The sequence below is a fragment of the Ixodes scapularis genome, unplaced genomic scaffold (genome assembly GCF_016920785.2).
Source record: "Ixodes scapularis isolate PalLabHiFi unplaced genomic scaffold, ASM1692078v2 PGA_scaffold3__209_contigs__length_174095766, whole genome shotgun sequence".
NCBI lineage: Eukaryota > Metazoa > Arthropoda > Arachnida > Ixodida > Ixodidae > Ixodes > Ixodes scapularis.
The window spans coordinates 144,065,215-144,088,588 of record NW_024609868.1 but is presented as its reverse complement, the minus strand read 5'-3'; the positions used below and the strand labels follow the sequence as shown (position 1 = coordinate 144,088,588).

Below are 23,374 nucleotides of genomic sequence, written 5' to 3'. Positions count from 1 at the left end.
AGAGACGGAAAAATACGATCTGGTACCATCAGATTACCCGGCAGAGTATTTGTAAAAAGACCCATTCAACTGCTTTTTCTTTAGAAGTTTCTACCAAGTAAATGTAAATGAACAAGTTCATTTCGGGGGCAGTGTGGCAGAAGAAGAACTTCGGGGGCAGAAGAAGAACTTCTGGACGTTATGGTGTTTAAATCGATAGCAACTTTATGTACACTATTTACAGTCAGGAAAGGGACATCGAAGCTAGACAGAAACGGTTGCAGCCGGCTCGTTGCCCCCTCTGCTCCTGCTCATCTGGTGGTGCTCGAGCCTTGGCTTGTTCTGTCCGCTGTTTCGTCGTCTTCTAGGCCGACGTGGAAGTTTTTACATAGGAAGCTAAAAAGAAGAAAAGAAAATATTTCCCTCAAGTTGCGTTCATAGTAGAAAAGGGGGAAGAAGAAAATCAGTTATTAGTCCCACGGTGTGTATGGTCTTTTCTTTATGTGTATGCTGATTCTAGTTCAGCTGCCCTGACCTGAAGTAGTTGCTTTAAAATAAAGCACATATATCTCTCTCTCTACCTGAAGTATGAACGAACTAGCTCAACTTAAGCCTGTTACCGTTTCTTGCTTGGCTTTTCGCTCAGCTAAATCGCTTATATGGGGTGCACTCAAATGAAAACACAATCGTGTTAAATCGTGTAAGAGTATTTAGAATATTTATCGATAACGCCGCTGAACTTGCATCGCTCGAAGAACTTCCTTTTTGTGAGCGCCTTCTTTGCTTGAGTTTGTTCGAAACAAAGCCACCTCGATCCGAGGCAATCGATGATAGCGTTGGTGCCATCACCAAGTACGGGACTCACAGAGCACTGGTGAAGACCAATGTTTTCGTCGCTCCCGACGGTTCCCTGGAAGCCGCCAGCGGCGTAAAAGCGTAGAGCTGCGAGGACTTGTTGTTCGACCGTCAGCACACGGGGCCCTTCAAGACAACGCTGGAGCTTTCCGCGAAGCTGGTCACACAGCCAGCGAGTCACCCCTTTGGTCAACCGGTATTCGCCCACAAACCTCACATCGCTCGGCTCGAAAGCATCCCGGTGATCTCTAAAACTCGATCCGCTGGCGAACCCAACAGTAGAGATGCATATGTTAGGGTCGCCATGTTTTACGATGCAGATTGATCTTCGGCTTCACATCGACCACTCAGTTAACTGCATCGTCAAAGTACATCGTGCGACATTTTGACGTCACCGCCAACTGCATCATTTTACGAGCATAGCTCGAACTGCATAGGGAAAAACTATATTTCAACGTCATGTCACGTGACCCGAGAGAAGAGCCAATCAGTGCCTGATGCAGTTATCTACATCATTCAGTTTGCGTTCCAGCATAGATAGACAGGAAATCTAGACAGGTCCCTGGGCGCCTTACCTTCTGTGTACGCGCATGGCCTCCGTAACCCGACGAGAAAGCTGAAAAGATGGCCGTCTCCATAAAAAAAAACTATTTCAAACTTTCGTAATCTCTCTCTCTCTCTCTCTCTCTCTATATATATATATATATATTCGTTTTGTTGTTGTTGTTGCTTTATATTGAAGACAACAGCAAGGTTAGGAGCTGCTGCTGCTCCGCGTGCTTTCAATCGCCTTTGAAGAAGGAACGGAGCTGGTTTTAAAACGTAGGCTTTCCTTTCGAGGTATTGTTGTAGCTATTTTTCGGACATTAAATGTACCATTCACTAATATTAGATTATGCTGCGGCTGCTGGAGCGCTAAAAAGTGCATAGACCCTTGTGGGGTCTCTTAGAGTGATTTTGCTCCATTCTTTCACACATGATTGCCGAAATAAACATTCATTCACTCATCTATCATTCCGCCTGCGTTTTCACGATAGTGTGCGTGAACTGAGGGTAGCCTAACCAAATGGAGTAATTCTAAAGATACAAGTCATTAAGGGGACCCTAAAAAAACCTTTCGGCAACTCACTTTTACACGTTCATACTATAAGACTTCTCGTGAGGGTTTTACGTGTATTCACCCACGCTTACGAAACGGAGCATTAATATGCCAGATAGACCTAGACGACAGGACTCATTTAGCCCTTAAGTTACTAATTAAACAATTGTACCAAAGAAATGAAAACCGAAAGCACGACATAAAGAATGTAAAGGTAAGGAGGCAGTGCTCCTTAAATTTATAAGAATTGGGGTTCGGTAGAAAAATTAAAGAAAGTCCGTGGAAAAGTTAATTTTTAGATAATTATGTACAACCGGGAACACATCAATATAATTGTACTCATCTTGCGAAATGGGTGCTTGTCACTCTCTGAGAAGATTAAACTAAAATTGTGCTTATATCAAACGCATTCCTCTAAGTCCCTGTGCATGGCTGTTCAACAGTTAGTTCATGTATTTTCTCCGTATATATAAATAAGTAAAGATGTTTGTTTTAGTTTAATTTCAAATATGTGTGGTCGTTTTACGCTAAACGGAAAGGGAAGAAATAACGTCGCGAATTAAATTCTTTAAATAAATCATATAATCCTTATCTCTTGCCATCACTGTGGGGCTGAGGCTGGAAAACCTGGAGGCGGTGTTTCCCCTTGAAGTCATTTCGATCTTGGCGATGGTTCCTTCTTGCGTCAGTCGAAGGTCGGGCAAGGTCATTAGATCCCACTCTATGACGTTTGCCCTGCGTCAGCCGAGCTGGGGCGAAGAACTTTACGAAGGGGAATTTTAGGGCTTCCCGTTCGCTTAAAAGCAGAGACTGGAATTGATGCGAATCGGATATCGGCACGAACTTTTTTTACTTGCGTTTTCCCCGATGCAGACATTTTCACTCGTGTTCTCTTTTTTTTTTTTTTTTTTGGGGGGGGGGGGGGGGGGTTGGGGAGTGTTTAACTTACGTGCCCTATCGGAATCACTATACAGTTATGACAATTGTTCACGAATATGATCTCAATACATGTATGCGTCTAAGCATATTGTTTGTAAGTTAAAAATATGCCACAATAATAAAATATTCGGGCAGATACTTTTATTTTCTTTGCGGCAGTACTTTGGATATATCTGCAGCAAAAGCGTCATGAATAGAACGAAAGTTGAGGAGTTCCACGAAAGGCCTTTACTTCACCAACATTTCAAGCGGGGACCGCTTTTCTTCAGGGTGACATGGTGTGTCAAATATCCTCTTCTTCTTTTGACGTTCGTGTGGAAAAGGAAGAGTGACAATGAGGAGTATTAAAAATATTTTGAACGGGAGCAACGAAAATATCGTAAATTTTTGGAAATAGTAAATATAAACACACGCACATATATATACATATATATATATATATAGAGAGAGAGAGAAAACGTGGTGCAGGGTGACGAAATGTATATACGGCAGAAAAACGCACTTGATACGGTTGTTGGAGTTTTTAAAGCGTATTATTCGTAAAGTTCGTCGACGTTTCGGCCTGAGACAGACCTTTTTCAAAACCGAGAGGCTCGGCTTCGTCAGCAGATGCCATCTCCTGACGAAGCCGAACCTCTCGGCGAAACTGTCGTAATACATACAATAAACTTCCTAGCAATGGAACTCTGAAAGTACGGATCCTTCACTTATATATATATATATATATGCGTAGCCACCCTCTGCGACGACGGCGTCGCAGATGGTGGCTATGCGTTCCAAAATGGTATCAGCCGCCGGTAGAGGGGGTGGGCCTTCAAGGGTGGGCCCAGAACGCAGCGTCAAGCGCTCCCTTTAGTATCAGACATAATTATTCCGAAAGACTGGGGCTACGCAACAATAAAATATGAAAGAGAAAAAAGCAAACAAAGAAATGCGAACAGGAGCGCAAAAAGTATAGTAGATAACACTCACGTGATTGTTAACGGTAGGGAAAGGGGAACAAAAAAAAATAACAGCCCTAGGTTTGAGTGGCACACAAACAAGCGGGCAGCAAAACCACGTTGGGCGCTAGATGCAGCGGTTTGCCTTGCTGCTGCCCCTAGGGAGGTGCGACACCCGGAATCCAGCTCAACAATAGTGTTTGATACCTGTCGGGTCCCCCGGCGGCGACTGGCCGTTGGCAGAGTTGGACTCGCACATATAGAATGGGGAGCGCGGTGCTTTCAGTGCTTGAGCGCGCGAGCGCCTTCATAATATATATATATATATATATATATATATATATATATATATATATATATATATATATATATATATATATATATATATATATATATATATATATATATATATATATTACTTTTTTTCAGCAGGCAAATTTGGGGCAATGCTTTAATTACCAAAGCTCGGACCAAACTACTGAGGAATATATCATTTGTTGTCACACTGGTGACATGCTTACTTATATCAGCCAATGGGAGTAAAGCGTCACCAGCGTGTGAGCCCTGCTACGGTTGCACAACTACAGATGTTTTTTGTATTTTTTTTTTCTTTTTGGGGGAGGGCTGAAAGATGATTAAAGTTTTAAGAAAGAAAACTTTCATAATAGTTTTTTTGTACTGCGGCTAACGTTGGAGCCAAAAGGTTGCTAGAAAAGCGGTTAACTGGAATAATAAGACGCCTAATGAACTAAACGTTTTAAGTTTCTCGTGTATTTTTAAGGCCTATTATATTTTAATAATTTACACTTGACCTCAACATAGTCATGCAGCGACGTGACAATTCATTAAAATCTTATACGGGGTGATGCACGGCGAGAAATAATATCCTTGAACACGGCTTCAACCCGAAACTGAGCCGGCAAAGCGCTCTCATGAAGTCAATCACTCTGGTTTGTGCCGGCTCCGCAACCCAGGTGTCCACGCCGCAGGTGACGTCAGCACTGAGGACACGGCCGTAGAATGCCTCAACTTTGAAGAAACATGCCCAAAATAAAGCACTTTAAAATCGACCCGGTACCGATAAGAAAAAGAAACGAGATAATACGGTGTTTTGATAGACCATTTTGATTACTCCGGTAACGATACCCGAAGCTCAGCTGATGCTATCCGCATGCATGGCATTTTTACGGAGTATCGTTATTGGATTTGTCCGAACGATCCACAAAAAAAGCTATAATGTTTGTTGTTCTCGAAGAACGAAGCAGCCTCGAGTATAGTCGAGCGCGGGCTGCGTTCCGTGCCAGGAGAAAATAAAGCCGCATATAAAGATAAAAAAAATATGCAGGCTAGCTCATCAACTTTCAGCATCTTGAAAACGCTAGACCGAGGAACAAGAACGAAGGGAGTCGGAGCGAGCAAACGTGTTCATCGTAACCTATCTTTTTTTTTTTCTGTTTTGGGTTTTTAAAATGTTGGGTATGAGGATTTCTTTCCGTGAAGCTTGTGTTTTTTTCTATTAAAGTATACAGCGCCAATCCAGTATGTTCTTAAAAGCTGAAACATTCTTTACTACTAACGTCGGAGACAGTTTAAGAGTAAAGTGGAAGCTCCACCCCTTCTCTCCACTTTGTGGAGAGAAGGGAGAGAGGCTTGGTGCTTCACGTGTGTGAATGGGCTTTTGAGTTTCACAACAGCGTTAATTGGTTTTTCGTGTGCTGCAAACCAAACATCATCCCTTTTTTTTAACAGCTAACAAATGGTACGACCCTGTATAATGACTACATATGTCTGATTAGAATAGTCGAAATAAGGTTAATACTTCGAGAGTTAACTAGTAAACTTTAGGCAATTAGGTTTTTAATTATTACGTCCGGCTTGTGCAGTGACATCCACTCTTACACAAAATCATAATTGTTTTATTTTAATGTTTCCAACGTATTTTATTGTAAATTAAAAAAAACTCGTATATTAAAAGTACCGATAGCTACGCTTCAAACGTATTCAGAAAAAACTAAATTTACTTTTTTTTTCTAAATTTCCAAAGTGCCAAGGAACATTCTGCGAATGTAGTTACAGGTGCTGCACGCACCGGCATGTGCCATAGCACAGCCTCCTATATACTGACAAAGCCTGGCAGATCGCTGCGAGAAGCGACCGCCGAAAAAAGGAAAAGGTGGAGCGGCTGACAACGGATCAGAGGAGAGCCACGTGACTAGCGCCCCGTTGCGGCGAGACGCCGAAACGCACTTCTCCCGAGCAAGCAAGTGTGTTTCGGGTCCTCGCAGCTGAAAAAGCTGTGCGCTGACGCCCAGGTTCCCCGAGAAAAGTCTCGTTGATGCTCTGTGCTAGCAGATCCTCGCTCTTTAATCTCCGACCGAGCACTATATGGCTCCGTCGTCGAACTGCCAGGCTTTTTGAGTACAGAGTGGCTATGGCAGTAGTAAATGCTCTATAGCAAAAGCCTAAAGCGAATTTCACGTTGCACACGCGTTCGTCAACACCTTATTTTGGTTATTTATTTCGAATCCTTTATATGGAACGCCAGCACGTGAGGCGCGTACACTCACATTCCCAGCATTCTCCTTGATACTCGGGCAAATCAGTAATAGGTGTACTCAGGCGAGCTTTGCTAACTGCGAAGAATGAGTGCGCCCACTGTGACCGATGTTACAGGAATGAAATTGTCTTGGCAACTGACCTTTGAAAGCGACATCCGCCCCAATGGGAAACCTGTTTGAAACCTTTTACAGCGCTGTTTAATATTCCTTTCTCCAGCTTTAACATGTCGTGCTTCTGCAGGCAGAAAATTTGACGAGCTATATATTTGATCCAATGGTTTCGCGCATGACTCTGGGGATCTGCGTCACCACTGATTGCACCGAGCGTGATCTCCAAAAACTGGTTGACAGATGTAAGTATAAGATTTTTTTTTATGATCGCGCCTTTCACGTATTTATCCATTACTGAAAACTGTACACCACTCGTGATTAACTTTAAACAAATAGCAAAAAAAAGTAGTTTCGTAGCTTTAAAAGCTATTTCCTTCCGTTGTCGCGTTCATAACACATCTCAAGACTTGATGCCGGTACAAATATTTGCTTCGGTTGCATTCACAACAAATGAAAAGGCAGCAATAAAAAATGTGCATTGACAAATACGCTTCGCAAGCCTCGTGGAAACCGGACACGGAATTGCCCGGCAGCCAATACCTCAAATAACAGTTGCTATGTTGCGCACGGTGAACAGTTTTGCATGTGACATGTGAATAACGAACCTCAACGCTTTGGTTCCCCCGAGCAACTTGGATCGTCGCAGTGTGCATGAGCAGCGCAACCCCCGAACATCTTAAGAGACTGATCGGCGTTGGGTCTATTCTAAAATTCACTATTATCTTTAGAACTTCAGGGTCGTAAACGTAACCCACGCAATTGTCTGAATCCTCCATTAGGCATTTTGGTCATAAAAACAACTCATTCATACGCCAACTTAAAAAAAAAAAAACAAGAGCGTCGGTACTGTCCTGCGGAATACTTTTGTTTCCGCGACTCCTCGCGCGTGGAACAAACATTTCTCAAAAGGCTGTTCGCTCATCCTCACTTTCCCATAACGCTCCAGAAGCGCTAAAATGGCGTAAGGTCGATCAGCTATTGCTGTGATCTAGTCGCTATATCACGAATAGACAGGCACCACCAGATTAAATACGCAGTAAGTGTCTTACTGTGCACTATTTTTTTAGATTAGACTCAACTTTGATCACTCTCATCATCTCAGTTTACGGCATCTGTGCCATACTCATTGCGGTCTGCTCGAGGTTTATCAAGGAAGAAGTATGAACGTACTATTCTACGAATGATATATGAGGTTGTAGGTTCTAGACGTCAGTATTGCGACGATTAAAAGCGCTAAAAAGACTGGGATCAGTCAAATAAGGCACACACTGGTCCTCGTTTTTTTTTTTAGTGCTTTTCATCGTCACAATGTATCACCAACTACCGTATCACCAACAACTATCACCAACTGTACGGCTTATAGAGACGCCAGTAGAACACGACGCACGAAATAGGTACAGCAGCTGCGTAATAATTAATTTAAGAGTTTGGTCCAATTACTCTCTTGGCACAACTTTTGTGCTAAAAATTTTGTGACTGTAATTTAATCGAGGAGCTTATGCTCGACACTATGCACCAGTCAGTTCTAATGTTCATACCATTGAACCTGAAACGAATAAAAGAAAAGATTGACGAGATCGAGAGACCAATCTTCGTTTGCCATTGACGAGGAGAAGTGACGTTGCCCGATGAAATACAGTTTGTGACCGCCTTTAGTTTAAGGAATTTGAAACCGATTTTTGGCCACCAGGTGACATTAAATATTAACAAAGGTTTAGTTTTAACCTGAGCAAAATCGCGCATGTGCTCCACTTTTTAACCAGAAAATATCATGTCCTCATGCGCATTGTAAGGATTGGCTGAGATCCGGATCAACGGTTTAAAAACAATTAATAATATTTGGGTCTTGGAATTCAATCCCTGTATTATAAACCATCCTCAGTGTTTATATTTGTATTTTGTTTTACAGTTATGGACAACCGAGTGAAATTATACATACAGAACTGTGTAACAAACGAATTTCCAGAGATCGACATTACACAAGTAATAATTATGTGAGTATATAACATTATAACTTTGAACTCATATTTATGTATTAGAGTTGATGCTTGCTCGTGCAATACTCGCGCTCGTGCTAGCAGGGGTATTTTATAGTTTTTTTTTTTTCAATAAATATTTTTTAAAGATCTGCCGATAAATATTTTAATAATAACTGGATTTTTGTCATTCGAAATTATTCATGGTCCATACGTTATTAAACAACATTAAGCATATTAAAAATAGCGCGAAATGAACCGGACTAAGCCGGAGAAACACACAAGAGAAACACACGTGACACGTGCTACGTCCCTGTCGCGTACGCCCATCCTGTGTGTCCTGATATCTGTTTGTGTGTGTTACTATGTATCTGTGTATGTCATTGTATTGTTCATTTTGCAATTTTTTCTCGGTCATTCACCAACTCGACCTGCACTCCACCTTTTTAAAGAATGTAAACATGCCAATAATCATCATTACGGGAGTGGTAGTAAATTCTGCCGTGTTTATTTTCATGTATATCTTTCTATGAATCAACTGGACCATATTCTACCCGAAAATACCAAATGGGCAAAAAAGCGGCTGGAACACACACCTTAATGTGTGTTCTACGACTGTAATTTTGTGTAACATGTTGACACAACAAACAAAAATGCTTGCCATGTCTAATGGCAGCCACTAGACGCTCATGTACTTGATTGCCAAAGCCTTGGCTTTTCGTGATTATGAAAAATAACTAAATAAATTGAACTGAAACCGCTGGCGCTTTTTGCCGCATCTTTTTGAACCCATTTTGATCGCTTTGCGTTTAAATCGCCAGACGCTTTTAGTATACAATCTCCTTTCGCGAGCTGGCATGCGAGTCTATCGTGAGAGGTTTGCGTTCTGATTACGGGCATCTATTTCGCAAAAGTCGCCAACTGCCCCAATATTATGCTCATACACAGTCCGTAAGGTGGACAGTCCTCTTCACCGTAGAGTGGCGAACAGCGGTACCGATATTGTCGCATCGATGCTTGCGAATCATTGGTGCTAGAAATGCAGTCTTGCTGAGTGTAGCTTCCTACCATAAGTATATCAATAAAGTATCCCGCCACCTCTACTAGCAAAGAGCCTAAGGGGCTGTTTTGGCGCACTGATGGAAAAGAACAACTGACTCAATGAAGAAAACAGTGAGTGCGCAGACGAGCTGGTGGATATTGATCATGATGTAGAAAACCCGAGACTGTGGTAAGAGCAGAAAAACTTGGTCGAAGAAGAAAGACAGAAAGAACTGACTCATAGTTCTTTGCATGCGATTACTCTCGTGAAAAGAGTTCCAGACAATGAGGTAAGGTTTCGGATGCGTCTCAGTCGGTAAAGCACTGGATGAAAGGATTTCATTGGCTATTCAAACATTGCTAAGATGGTATATGACGGAATACGCACGCGAAAAACAAATTGGCTGTCTCTTTGGCATTTCCCAACGCCTTCGCTCGCGTCTGCCCAAAACCAAAGTTTGTCGCAGACATTACACACCACGGCCGAACGCATTGTTCATGATCATGCGCTTGAACTACCAAGCGGACGCTGTGTAATCGCGCATTGCTTTCTTTCGCTGCTGGGCCCGGCACTGTCGTACTGAAGCCGCGTCCCGTGTTCTTCATCTCCTTTTGAACCCGCGCTGTTTTTGTGACACACAAAGGCCGCAGGTCAGAGGCTCGATAATATGTGTAGTTCTTCTTTGCTGCCGCCGAGCACACACTAAAGAAACTTCCCGCTCCAAGAGAAGTCTACAAGGTCTCTAAAAAAACAATGTACAGGGTGTTTATTGTGTTCGTTTTTTATTGAAAAAAAATTTTCAGATCGCCGAACGTTCTTTCTCCGCGCCAGAGTAGCGCTACCATTGCGTACCAGATGCTTAAAGCTCCAGCCCCAACCGTTATGTTATTAAAAATGTATAGCTATTTTTATTTCAGTTGTAAAATGGCGGCCGTCAGATCTCTCTAATACATGGAGCTCTAAGGCGCCATCTACCGAAAACGGGCGAAAATCGGCCCAATTTTCCCACTGAAATTTTCAGAAAATGCCATATCTTTTCAATAAGATAAAGGTTCGTGTTAAAATTTTGGCACCTGGTTCAAACCGGTAGCGCTACATTGCGGAGGAGAAGGAGCATTGGGCAAAGCGTAATATATTTGTGTAAAAAACGAAAAAAATGGCGCTTTTCTTTTCTTTTTTTTTTTGCGGAAGGGGGGTGGGGTGGGGGGGGGGGGAAGAGAAAGAGGTTGGGGGGGCGCGCTGTACATTGCTGACTCGGAAGCGCTAAGAGCTGGCTTTATCAATGTCATGTATTTGAAATGATTGAGCATCGCCTAAACATCACGCGTCTGGTGACGTTGCGGCGCTGGCAGTCAGGGCAGCACAATGTGAGCGTGCACGTTTGTGTATAATGCGCCATAGGCCGCAAGTTGCGCCGTGTCGATGGCTCCGAATCAAAACCCCCGTGCAACGATGGCGGTACATAGGCAAGTCGGAATGTTCAGTGCCTCAAACAACTGCGTACCTCCGTCTCAGGCTCACTGACTTTTTATCTGTATTCGTTAGGCTAGCGCCAGGGTAGCGAATAAAAATCATAATAATTTAAATTGTTATTTTAATGAGGATCCAAAGAGTAATCTAAATCATAATTTAAATTGTCATTTAAACCATTTCAGTATTATTATGACGATTTAAATCAAACCTTTCTCGCAAATATAATCCTAAAAATATATTTTTATTCGCAATAATCTATCATTTGACGCTTTCTTCCCATGTGCATTTGTTTACATTTTAATCAAATAACCATTGAGGAAGAAATATTTACATCAAGCTGAACACGTGCGAAAAGGTGTGCTTTTATGCGCATTCGGAGCGTTGGGCCCTTTTTCTACCTTCCTCTTTCTTTGCGAGTTATGCAAAGTAAATCAGGGGATGAAAAAAAAAAGGAAAGTAATGTTCTATTGTATGTAAATGAGACCACAAAAAAGAAATCAATTAGTTTGTTTAACGAACAAAGATATATCGTTCTAACTTGACGGGTTTAAGTCAATAAAATGTTCATCAAACGACGTGAAGTTTAGTGTAATTATATTTTCCGCAATATTATCACTGATCGACGTATTGGTCAATTAATCTCAGATTTTTAAGAATACATCCTGTGGTAAAGAATCAATACGTTGAAGCTACAGCGATTTAAGTACAAATATTTTGACCTAGATAAAACAAGATATATAAGATATACATCTTATTGAAATAAAATAAATATAAATTACTTGCTTTGAAAATATATTGCTTTTTTTCCTAGCATGGGCCAGCGCCCCTCTGTTAGAGTCGGACGCTCGCGCGACGGCGCTAAACTAACTTTTTTTTTTTCTCGAGATACATATTTATTTTTTTGGGCTCCCAATAGAGTTAAGCTTGTTATCCTCTGGGCATACGGTTATGCTTCTCTACGATCTGCGCAATCAATGCGTTTGCTAATTGTAATTCCCTTTCTTATTTTTCAGAGCTGCTCTTTGTTGTGTAGGTTTGCTTATTATCGGAAGCAGCGCCATCGACATCTACTCGTCACTTCGTCACACCGAAGAGCAACGAAAAGGTAAGAGCCCATAATATGCTTTCCGCTGCTTCCACAGCAGTATACCGGCTGTTTCATCGAAGGGTTTCAAGAGGCCCTCAAAACGGGGTGTTCGAGATATAATTAACCTCTTCCCGGAAACGAACTGCCAGCTACGGCGGATATCAATAATTGCAAAACCATACTAATTGGCTAAATTATTCCATGCATCTCAGTGTTTAATTGCGGCTTCACCGAAAAAGTTATTACATTGCAACGTTTCTTGTACTCAAAAGAATTACTAACAAAGTGGTGCTTGCAGCTTATCACGTGCCTACAGGAATGTTTATCATAGTGCAACGCTTTCGCAAACGTTTTGTTGACATCGGCATGCGTTTCCATTGTCCGTTTCATCGCAACCATGCTTATGTGAAGCATAGACCACCTTTTGACAATATACAAACATCTTCCCAATCCTCTTAACTCGGTGATATTGAAGCTGAGTCGGATCAACCAAGATCATGCCCGGCGGGACACTTGCCGATGATGTAGACGTCTCAGGACTGAAGGCCTGTGAAATAATTTATATTGCCAAAAAAAAAAAACAGCTGTGCAGAAACTTCTAAATAACTTTACAAAAGATGTATCCGTGTACGTGCAAGAAAGCAGTCATCAAATAGACATATCTGTATCTTTAGCCAAGTTAGGCTGAAACTGAGCACAAACTCAACAGAAACATAACAGGAAGATAGAAGAGGCACTGGTTTAAGGTTACAAAACAACGATACTTCTAACTGGCTAAGAATCGGGCAGATTTAATGGATGCAAAATAGGGGCGCAAAAGCAACCTTTATATTCGAGCAGGTTAGTGAGGATTAATTTGGGCCAGCCACTTTCACGTGCGACGGAAAATTAAGTAACAAGGTAGATTTTCTACAAATAGCCTCAAATTCAATTAAGGACACCTCGGCCGGCACTCCACCTATACCCGTTTTCACCACAAGAAAAAAGGAAGTTTTGATCCATGTTCCTACGCCGCGCGAAGTAGTTCCCACAATATTTGTTTGCCGGAAGCAGAAGCGATGCTTTTGGCGTTTGAACCGTGTACGTCTTGATAAGATAACATATATCTGTTCTAAAATGCACAAACATATATCTCAATTCTCAGCATAAAGAGGGAAATTAGTAATGCTCCGCGAGAAACCGTACTTTTTTTACTACGGTTCTTGAGGTGAAAACGAGTATAGATACTTGTTACATAATGAGCCTCAGCGTCGTTCTTGTAGGTGCTCAGAAAGTGCGCGCTAGAGATCCTCGCTGACGTTGGCAGAATTTAAACTGACCCGCCCGAACTGAAAACTTAATAAAAAGTGTAAGATCTCTGGCGCGATCGTCGGAAAATCGATAAGAAATACCAAAAACTACTAGAGTCACTGACAAGGTGAGAATGGCAGGACGTCTCTTTCGAATGGCCGACCTCCAGCACGGGGTCGCTACCCTTTACCGTGATTTAGATGCGCTTACACGTTCGAGATTCACGAAACACCGAAGCTTTGCCGACGGTTGGAAGCTAGCGCTGGAGGCAGTGCCACTCAAGTTCCTCCCTGCCGTTCTCATCCTGCCAGTAACTATAGCTGAAATAGTCTCGGCAATAGCTCCAACATCTCGATCGAGGCCCCGTCCATAGGCTCCTTTACACTGACAATGCCTGCCCGATTTCTGGCTTCCCCATGCTGTGGCGCCGTTGCGCCGGCTTCCCATAATCACCGCCAGGGTCGCCATCTCCCCATACAATGAAGACGATACTTGTCCGCTGCGCACTGCTATTACCGCAACTTTGGTGATTCCAATACTTTCGAAACGCATAATCTATAGAGGGTGAGCAGCAGCATATGTAGTTTCCAAAAGTGAATAAATGTAGTGAAGGGTAGGTACCACCCAGCACGAATCACAAGCCACACAGACGAGCTGGTAAACTTTCACGATGTAGCGAACACTGAAAGTTTTTATTGCTGATGCCAAGGACCAGGCAAAGAGCAAAAAAGAAAGAGGAAGTGCAAGAGGCCGGATCCTTTGGGGTTACAACCGCTATGAAGTCCCCTAAGCAGTGTGGAAGGTGTTAGCTGTGCCGAAGCTCACATTTCATATATGGCATACTGTGCGTGTCGTCAGGCAAACCTCATTATGTCGAGGTGTGCGAGAGAGAGAGGTGCAGGTCAGGGCCAGTCGAGCAGCACCAAAATAGGCTGTATAAGGTACATCGACTGATCCATCTTTGACGACAGGGAGGCACCAACAAAGCTGGGCTTCCAGTGGATCCTCGGCGAAATGCTGAGGCTTCACTCATTTAGACATTAGGAAATGCCTGTCTACACAGGTCTTCCTTAATGTCCGTCGCAGATAGGTGCTTACTGCATATTCTTGGGCAGCAGAAGAAAGAACTTGTCACGCAGATTTTCCTCGAGATGAGCTTCGTCACTTCTAATGGTCTTGGGTGTTGTTTGGGGTCTCGGGAAGTAACAGCCCTGGCGTTGCCTTTTGCGAGTCTGCCTAGAACGCGTTAAAAAGGCAGTATTACTATACAGGAGGCTTTGCCCCGTCAAGCACCGCAATGGAACGTATAGATGAGCCAACGAGGTAGAGGGGAATAGAGCGATAAACTGGCAGCTGAAAGTGACACTTACCCGGCCCCCGCCATGTTGCACATTTTTGACCCCTCGACAGGTGAGCTTAAAGTTTTACGCTTAGATTTTAACAAAGTGCCGGGTACAGATAATTGCTTATTGATCTTTAATAACAGTACCCGACGAGATAAGTTATGTTTCGCTTGTCTTGAGTTCGAATGAGCTTTTACGACAAAAACTCGGGCACCTTCGCGGTGCTGCATTTTGGTGTAAGTTGTGAAGCGCCTAAAAAACGAGGATACGAGGAAGACAAGACAGGACCAAGCGATATTCCTGTCTCGAACCTTGAACACACTTTACATTCATTTCGATTGTCATTTTGCTTTGATTCGCTGCTTATGTTTACTCTATTTCTGTGGAACGCAAGTTGGGGCCTGAAATAGTTTAACAAAGTTTACTGATGAATAAAAATATTGTCTTAAAAGTAATTACGCTTTTACAATGTTAATAAAAATACGCACTATTTAGTGCAACCCAAATAAAAATGATGTATGCTATTTTCCGGCGAAAAGACCAAATACACCTGCGTTTTCCCAAAGGAATGCACATGAGCACCCCGAAGGTATACTGATTGATTTGCGCTTCAATTTTCACCCTGACCAAGCGCTTGGTCCTGTCTCGTCTTCCTCGCGTCCTCGTTTTGTATTCGCTTCCACTACCAACTAGCCCACCTAGCCATTTTACTGTATTTTGGTTTTTTATTGGGGATAGACAATGATCTCTGGGGCTAACAGTAGTGAAAGTAGTTTATCATGTATAATAAAGCGATCGCAACACAAATCTCGGCTTAGTTGTGCGTAAAAGCCTCAGGATTTGGTACGGTCACGTGTCTAGTGGTTGCAATTATACAACATGGCGGCAGCCAGGGGTGTGGGGGGTCGCTTTTGACTGGTGAGCGGGATACCAGTTTATCGCTCTAATCCCACCTACTTCGTTGAGATGAGCGCACGTGAATCGAATATCTCGTGTCACAGGCATTGCCGAAGGCCGCCTCTGAGTAGTAGCGGGCGGAGCCACCGTCATGTGGGTGGGACCTAGAGCGGGCGGTGAACTCCAACTATATTGCGCCTAGCGTCGTAGGTATCGCGTAAAAAAAGATTTTCGTGGAAAATTTTAGAACAAGAAATACCTGTCCTATGTAAGCCCCTTCGAAATGTTTTTCTTTTATTTCACCGTCTCTTTAAAAAAACACCGGAATGAAAAAAAAAGTTTAAAAAGTGGATTTGGGATACGTATTTTTTAAACATAACTTTGTCGCAGAAAAAACGTTTCTCACGCAATATTTACGCTGTTAGACGCAATTTAAGTGGAGGTCATGGCCCGCCCTCAGCCCTGCCCATTACTTCCGGACTGGGTTGGGTGCTCGACCGAACACGCTAACGAGACTGGGCTGTGCTCCAAGTCTTAACCGAATGGATCCGAGTTACTCCGGCGGGTCGTGTCAAGTGACAACACAAATTGAAAATCGTTGAACGCGGGTAGGTTTTCGAACGCCATGGAACAAAACCCTTACCCTTGAGTAATATCGAGTAACTTTTGGAACACGGCCCTAGTGTTCCCCTTTCGCGACATCCGGTGCGTCTAGTCTGGCGTCTGACACTGCCTGCTGGTCGTGCGAGCAGACGCGCGGCAGCCTCCCGTGTTGCCTGCTATTCCGGTACGAAAACATGCAGCCCCCCCGCCCGCCCCCCTCCCCCCCCCCCCCCCCCCCCCCCAAAGCGCTTCTGAAGGCGCACACTTAAGACGGTTGTTTGCTGCAAACTATGTTGGTTGGAATCGTCATCTAAACACTTCGGTCAACGCAGAAAGACTCGCACTCACAAAAATACACGAGGTGACCAGCGGCTCGTTGACCACACCGCAAGCGTCAACAGTCGTCTTTTTTATCGTTTTAAACTGAAATGCAAAGGCGATCTCGGGATATATTTGAAAGCAACAATGGCTCTATCTAGTTTATTTGCTTCTCAAACATAAAAAATAGACGATTAAAATACTATTACGGCACGGAGATACAAATTTTCAACCAACCTTTCACATGTCAATCGTCTCTATGTCAATCGTCCAGCCCATGAGAGACGTAAGCACCTTGTAAGCACGGGGCGGGGATTAGCGAGCTGCGACCTCTACTTTCCGGACCTAAAGTGCGTTAGCGACGTAACTATCGCTAAAAAAATAAAAAATTGTTTGTGGTATTTTTTTTTTTAATAGTCGTGTCTCTTTGAAAGACAATTATTTTGTTAATTTCAGTGCCTCTTTAAGGACATGCTCTAACCCATTGAGCACTACCCGCGAGGAAATATTCGGATCAATGTTGCAAATGCAGCCGTGATATATATATATTTCTTTTTTTTTTTTTAATTTCTGACTGAGGAACAGGGTTGGGCCCGTTACCGAAAATAAGTTACAAAATAGCGTTCCTCCTTAGCTTGGAAAAAAGCTAACGCGTTACAGACCTCCGTTACCATTTTGCGAATGTAACAAAATGCTGGTGTCGTTACTTGCCATGACTAACGGATGTTACTTTTACGTTAGTTTGTCGTTACTTTGAGTTTCACTGTTGGTATATGACAGCTGTTAGTATATGACAGCTGTTAGTATATGACAGCTATTAGTATATGTCTGTAGCGCCTCAACCACAAACGTCTCCACAAGATTGTTGAACCGTTCTTGAGAAACGGGAACTTTATACATACGATCGATCTTCGTCTGCTTCAGCAAGGGCGCGTGGGTACAGTGGGTTGTAGCCTCTGTCTTTCGTTTCTTTGGAAGCGCCTCGAAATCTGATAGCCTCCGCGAATAGAGCGACTGGAGGAAACGAAAACAAATTAGGACTGATCGAAGCACCGCTGTTAATTTCTAGTTATCAATGGTGTGGTACAAAGAAATATAAACTAAATAGACTGTATCGCGAATTGGTATAAAAAGAACTGTATCAATAAATAACAAACTCAGACAGATATTAAATAGGCGTAATTATATATAAATGATATGATTGATTTACCTTTCTTCTGAAATATAGAAGTAAACTAAATTAAGTGGTTTTTGAAGAGTTTTTTCCAGCTTACATTAATAAGCATCGTGAGATGTAGCTGAAAAACTATGCGACTAACAAAACAATCTCGAAGGAAAGGTGCGCTCTTTTGGCAAACAAAACTTAGCCGCTACATTTTAACGGAAAAAAGTAAGTGACATTGCAAAATAACTCACCTAAATACGCTGTTTTTTAATTAGAGTTTGAAGTCCCTGGTGTGCTCATCAGCTTGAATGTCGGCATACGGAGTAGACATTCAAACAGCAAATTGTATGATTTCGTTTCCCTCAATTCAAGCATAGCACTTAGCCCGGGCCATAATAACCGAGTATCGGTGGCCGTTGCCATCTTGCACGAAAAGTGAGTGGGAGATGGCAGTAAACGGGGCTTTTATAACGAGCGTTCCAACACTGCCTTGTTGGTTAGAGGAAGACGTTGCATGACAGAGACAACTGTTCAGTACACAGACAGCTCACAAACAACACACCTCATAGCCACGCCGGTTTTAGTCACGGTTAGGTTTAGGCTACACAAGCAACAAAAAGAGGTCACCGATCACTTATTATAAACAAAAACTATAACTAAAGATTAATATAAGTGATTATAAACGAAGCATAGCGCCGGCCATACTTTGGTTATGATCACATGCATGCCCGTAGTATCTTTACGTGTATATATAACTTAAAAATGTGGCAAGCGTTTGTAAACTCTTTAAACTAGTTTCTCTTTTACGGTCAAAAATCTCTTTTTTTTTATTTTATTTTTTTTTCCCCGGCAGCAGCAAAGTAAGGGAGAAGCAGACGAGAGCCACCACTATCGCTGCTACGAATGTGTCTCTGCTAGAAGTATGGTACAGTAGCCTTCACACATAACCTGGAAGTGCGAGAAGGAAATTTCGGGCGCAGCGTCCAGCAATATATAATTCGGCATTGGAATGCCAGGGAGTTGGGGACAAGCTCTCTTCTGGAACACTACGGTATTTATGTCTGACAAACTTCGACACAAAGAAGATGCTGCATGTGTTGGTGACGCAGTCTTTCGTCTAGTCTTTGAGCCGCTATGGGAGAAAGGATGCACAAAAGGTTTAGTGGGAGGCGGCCTTCTGAACGGGAGTCGTTCTCAAGCGAGAGACCGCAGCTTTGTACCATGGCGGCAGGGATTATAAAAGGTGGTGTCGTCCTTCTGGTGACCGTCGCCGTTCAATGCTCCGATAACCTCGCCACTTGTTTTGGTTCAAAGCGTGGGAATGTCAACGCTTTCAAACTTAGTGTTTATCCATTCTGTTGTTGACAAAACGAGATTTTTTTTTTTCAAGAGAATTATGTGACTAGGTGGAGTAGCTAGGGAACGTTGAGGCAAAAATCTTTCGAGCGGAGGCAAACTGCTGCTTTCTGAGCGGATGTCTCTTTGCAGCGAGACGGCTGCTCAGGGTACGGCGAGGGTGATTTTAGCATCTTCTATACAAAGAGTGCACCAATCAGGCATAGGGGTTCCGCGCAGCGATAATCTCGGGCCTTTCTGGGAGCGGTCGTGCGGACGTTAAAAGTGTTTTTCGAAGAAGTTTGAAATTGCGCAGCTTATATAGCTTTGTTGGGGTTTCTTTGCCACTTTTACGTAGTATACAGAATAAAAATTATTTTGTTTACAAGCAATCATGCGGCCATTTTTAATCAAAAGTAACGAGCAAAGGGTGACGTAATTTAGTATGACATACCGTAAAATAATAACAACATTAATTTACTCGTTAGTCATTTGGGATTCTAACGAGTGCGTTAGTAAATTAGTAAAAAAATAACGAGTTATCAGTAGCGTTGTTACTTGTAACGCGTTAGTTACAACACTCCTGAGGAACATCACAGGGCACTTGTTATTTCCCTCAGACAGCTATAGAAACATAATGTATCATAATGCATGTTTGATACATTTCTACAGTACGCAATAGCAGGATTCGCAAGGTTCAGAGGAATGTCAGCCAGAGTTAACGCTTTACTATCGGCAAGGATTTCCAAAGAGCATGAAATGCTCCGGGTCTCCGCCACGTGTACTCTAGCACATATTGTAGGGTTAAAAATTGTAAGTGAAATTCTAAGTGTGGATTCTAAAAAAAGTGATTTTTCACAATTTGAATACTATTAGTAAAATAGTTCCTATACACATCAGTAGTTCGAGTATGGAAAATATGTTAAGGTAGTAATAAAACGAAAGGCGGAGAAGAAAGGAAGGCAATAAAAAAACGAGTTTAATACCTTGTCTTGTCACTGGTTTGTCGTGAAACATAAGACGGCCTTGCTGTTTTTTCTGGTGTAATTACCCAGCACACTCCTCCAAAGTTTTATCAAGTGGCACACTACCACACGTATCTGCTCCAACAGTACCGTAATCTAATATGCAAGCTGTTTCCGAGTATTCCTTCAAGTGAATTGGCACTGTTTTATAATTAGCGCGCCCAAATTGTGATTAACGCTGTCTTACATTTTGCAGGTCTATTAATAAGGTTCCTGACATCCTTCTCTCTTCCTGGAAACACAACTCTGGTGCTGGCGGTGAACAACGACGCAACCTCGGAGTCGTACAGATACCGATTTATCCACGGAATACGCTTCTTCAGCATCACGTGGATTGTCCTGGGCCACTGCTACGGTGCATTTAATGACAATTCGTGTAAGATGAATTTATTGCATTTTTCCGGCTACAACAAAAAAAAGGATGTGTTTTTTGTTGTTCTTGTTTTTGTTTTTTGTTTTTTGTTGAATTAAAGTCACCACTTATCTGTTCTTGTTCCGTAATTTTCCGAATCTTGCGTAATTTTATATTTTGTTCGAACACATTCAAGCTTTATATGTATTGCACTGGAATCCTTGGTACTAGTAGCTTATTTTACTTAATATTCCGCAAGAGACAAACATCATTTCTATAGAATTCCCTTGCACAGGCGGCTAAGTCTCTGTGGCGGCCCGCGTGCATTTACCGTCACTCAAGCTGAGTGAGGGCACGTGTGCAAGACGCTATATCTGCAGTGTCATACTCCACTGTTCCCGACTATAATTAAATGACTTTCAAAAGCGCTAAGTTTAAAAGCGGAACTACAAAAAACGGGATGATTAGTATAGTCAAATCGTGGCATCATACGCATTCCTCGGTGTTTCTAATTAAGCCGGTTAGTAAAGTGAAAGCTTCGTGAACATGCCCCTAGCTCCAGACGTGTCTATCCTATCCTCCAAGTGCAGCACTTCTCGCTTAGCACTTTAAGTGGATATATGTAGTGTTTTTTTTTTTCTTATATCAAAAACTTCACTTCTTGGTAAGCGAGTCCACTTCATAGAATACGAGGACAAGCAAGCAGCTCTCAGCCAACTTGATTTCTTTTACGATTATTAAGGACGGAACTAACTTGGATAATAATTTATTTAACTAAGAAACCTGGTGAAGTCATCAGGTGAGATTGCAAGTGATCAAAGAGTTCAATATTGATAGCGTCACTTTTATTAACCCCTTTAATGTTGCGTTCGACTATTACCTTGCCATTCCTGCTACAACATTTGCAATTTCAGGATTGCCGTTCTGATGGTAGAATTGCTGGAAATACACTACGTTGCCGCATAAACCATTCACTGATTCATTTGGGAAGCATCTGCCAGATTGCATGTAAACTTGTTGACGCACCAAGGACGTTTTTATTCTCATTCATCCTCAACGCGAGCTAGTTCTTACGAGATTTGGTTGTCGCAGAAAGAAACGATGATTTGTATTTTGAAACTTGCACGTTTTGATAAAGTAAAGATAATCTACAATGCACCAGGTGCCTCTTAATTCGGCCAAGGAAGGGGTAAATTAGGAACATTCCGCGAGGATCCGGACCTTTTCTAACATGGTGCTCGATGTTAATACGAGCATACATCTATCGGTAATGGAACCGCTAAATCGAGTTATTGCACTTTGTAGTTTCAAACGTTTTTTTGCCGCGTGTGTTGAACTTAAAAAGGTACCCTACTGAGGAACAAAATTAAATTTGTATATGTGAAAAATGTGTATTCAATCCAAGTAATTTAATGGTAATGAATAACTTATATCTCTAACAAAAATCCCTTTTGAGCCATTCAATGGCAATGCGGAGCGCATGGTCGTCTGCTTCTTGAACAGGCTTTGCGATTGTGTCAGAACGTCGAGCTCTTATTGGCTGATGGAAAAAAAATAGTGGGTAGCCCTAAAGGTATCTAGAATCAAGGTCAACCCACTATCCTTCCCATCAACCCCAATCAGAATTCGGCGTCGTTCTGACGTCACCGCAACCCCTGCGCAGGAAGCAGACGACTTGCTCTCCGTATAGCCGTTTCAGAACGTAAGTTGAATTTTGTTAAAACTGAGCTCATTTATTGGCTGCGGGGTGATAATAACCACGCCCTGCGTTAGTTAAGCTCTCTACAACTATATATTATCCCCCGCTGCTTGAACACACTTTTCTTACTCGAAACATAATAACAAAATGTTGACCACTCTAAAAAGCAACCAGCTACTCCATCAAAATTTAAAAAAAAAACTCATTCAGGTTATATGATGGACAACAGAGGACTCGCATTCGTTCTAATGGTTCGTATATTTCGGTATTTGTATTATCAATTTAAACTAGCCCTTAAGCTCCCGTGGTCTCCCCTCACCGAGACGCAGTGTGTTGCCTATTTCACCAGGCAGACAAGCAGCGAACACTGCATGCTGGAATGTCCTGACAGCCGGATATATCCCTGTCAGACACGCACGCTCGAGGTAATTGTAACGAACACCTTTAGAGTATAGGCAAACCAGCTCACAACCCTCGGCGTGAAATCGGGAGTTGAGTCGCCAATGCTTTAAAAGTGTTTTTCGTAGGTCACTAATCTACACTCGGTGACCGAGCGGGACCAAGGGACAGGGACATCGCCGTCTGCTGCGATTAGCCAGCTCTGCACCGCTGACCAATGGCAGCCGGCGATGTACCGGTCCTTCCGTCCTGCTTGGTCGCCAGGTGGAGACTAGGGCCCCTGGAGGACTTTAGCTTGCCCGTCGGACGGATAATTTACCTTTCGTTCAATTAAGCAACAACAACTGGCAAAAAAAAAACGTCCTGAACAACCGTTATTTTGTAATATTTTGTGCGCTGTCCTTCTGAGCGTAATGGAAATGCATTAAGGACGTGATTCATAGAAATGTTTTAGAAATATGCTAAATCGGGCGGGCCACGCACCGCCCACCACATTTAGCGAACTGTGTTTATGTCATGTGATCAGCTTTACATCGTCACGTAACACCGACTACGTAACCATGTCGCGGTAGTCATGTTGTAATGTCACACTGCCGTATCAAGTGCCCTGATATCACACCGGGATCCATTGTGGTACAGGCGACATTACCGGCGTACGTATTCGAGGTACGACGATTTTGTCAGGTACGGCCAAAGTGCTGAACTTCGCTCCACTCGTCCGCTTCCCGCACCATGTTTAATGCTGAATCCGCTATATAGCTGGTTTCAGCCTTTAGAGGCTTATGTTCGCTGCGTAAAAGTGTTGAAAGAATAAAACGCTAAAGTTTATATAGACATCTTTACCTAAATTCAGCAGGAAAATATATTGCTGTCCGTATGTTACCTATA

General features: G+C 42.6%; 1 protein-coding gene across 1 annotated transcript in view; it reads left to right on the top strand.

Annotated features, from left to right (window-relative positions):
- The window catches only part of LOC115324826 (nose resistant to fluoxetine protein 6), a 107,093-nt gene that overhangs the window by 60,576 nt on the left and 23,143 nt on the right, over positions 1-23,374 (top strand). Inside the window, exons 3-4 of the mRNA XM_042292900.1 lie at positions 6,613-6,724; positions 20,233-20,412. Coding sequence (XP_042148834.1) covers positions 6,613-6,724; positions 20,233-20,412 — 292 coding nt within the window. The remainder of the gene's footprint in view (positions 1-6,612; positions 6,725-20,232; positions 20,413-23,374) is intronic.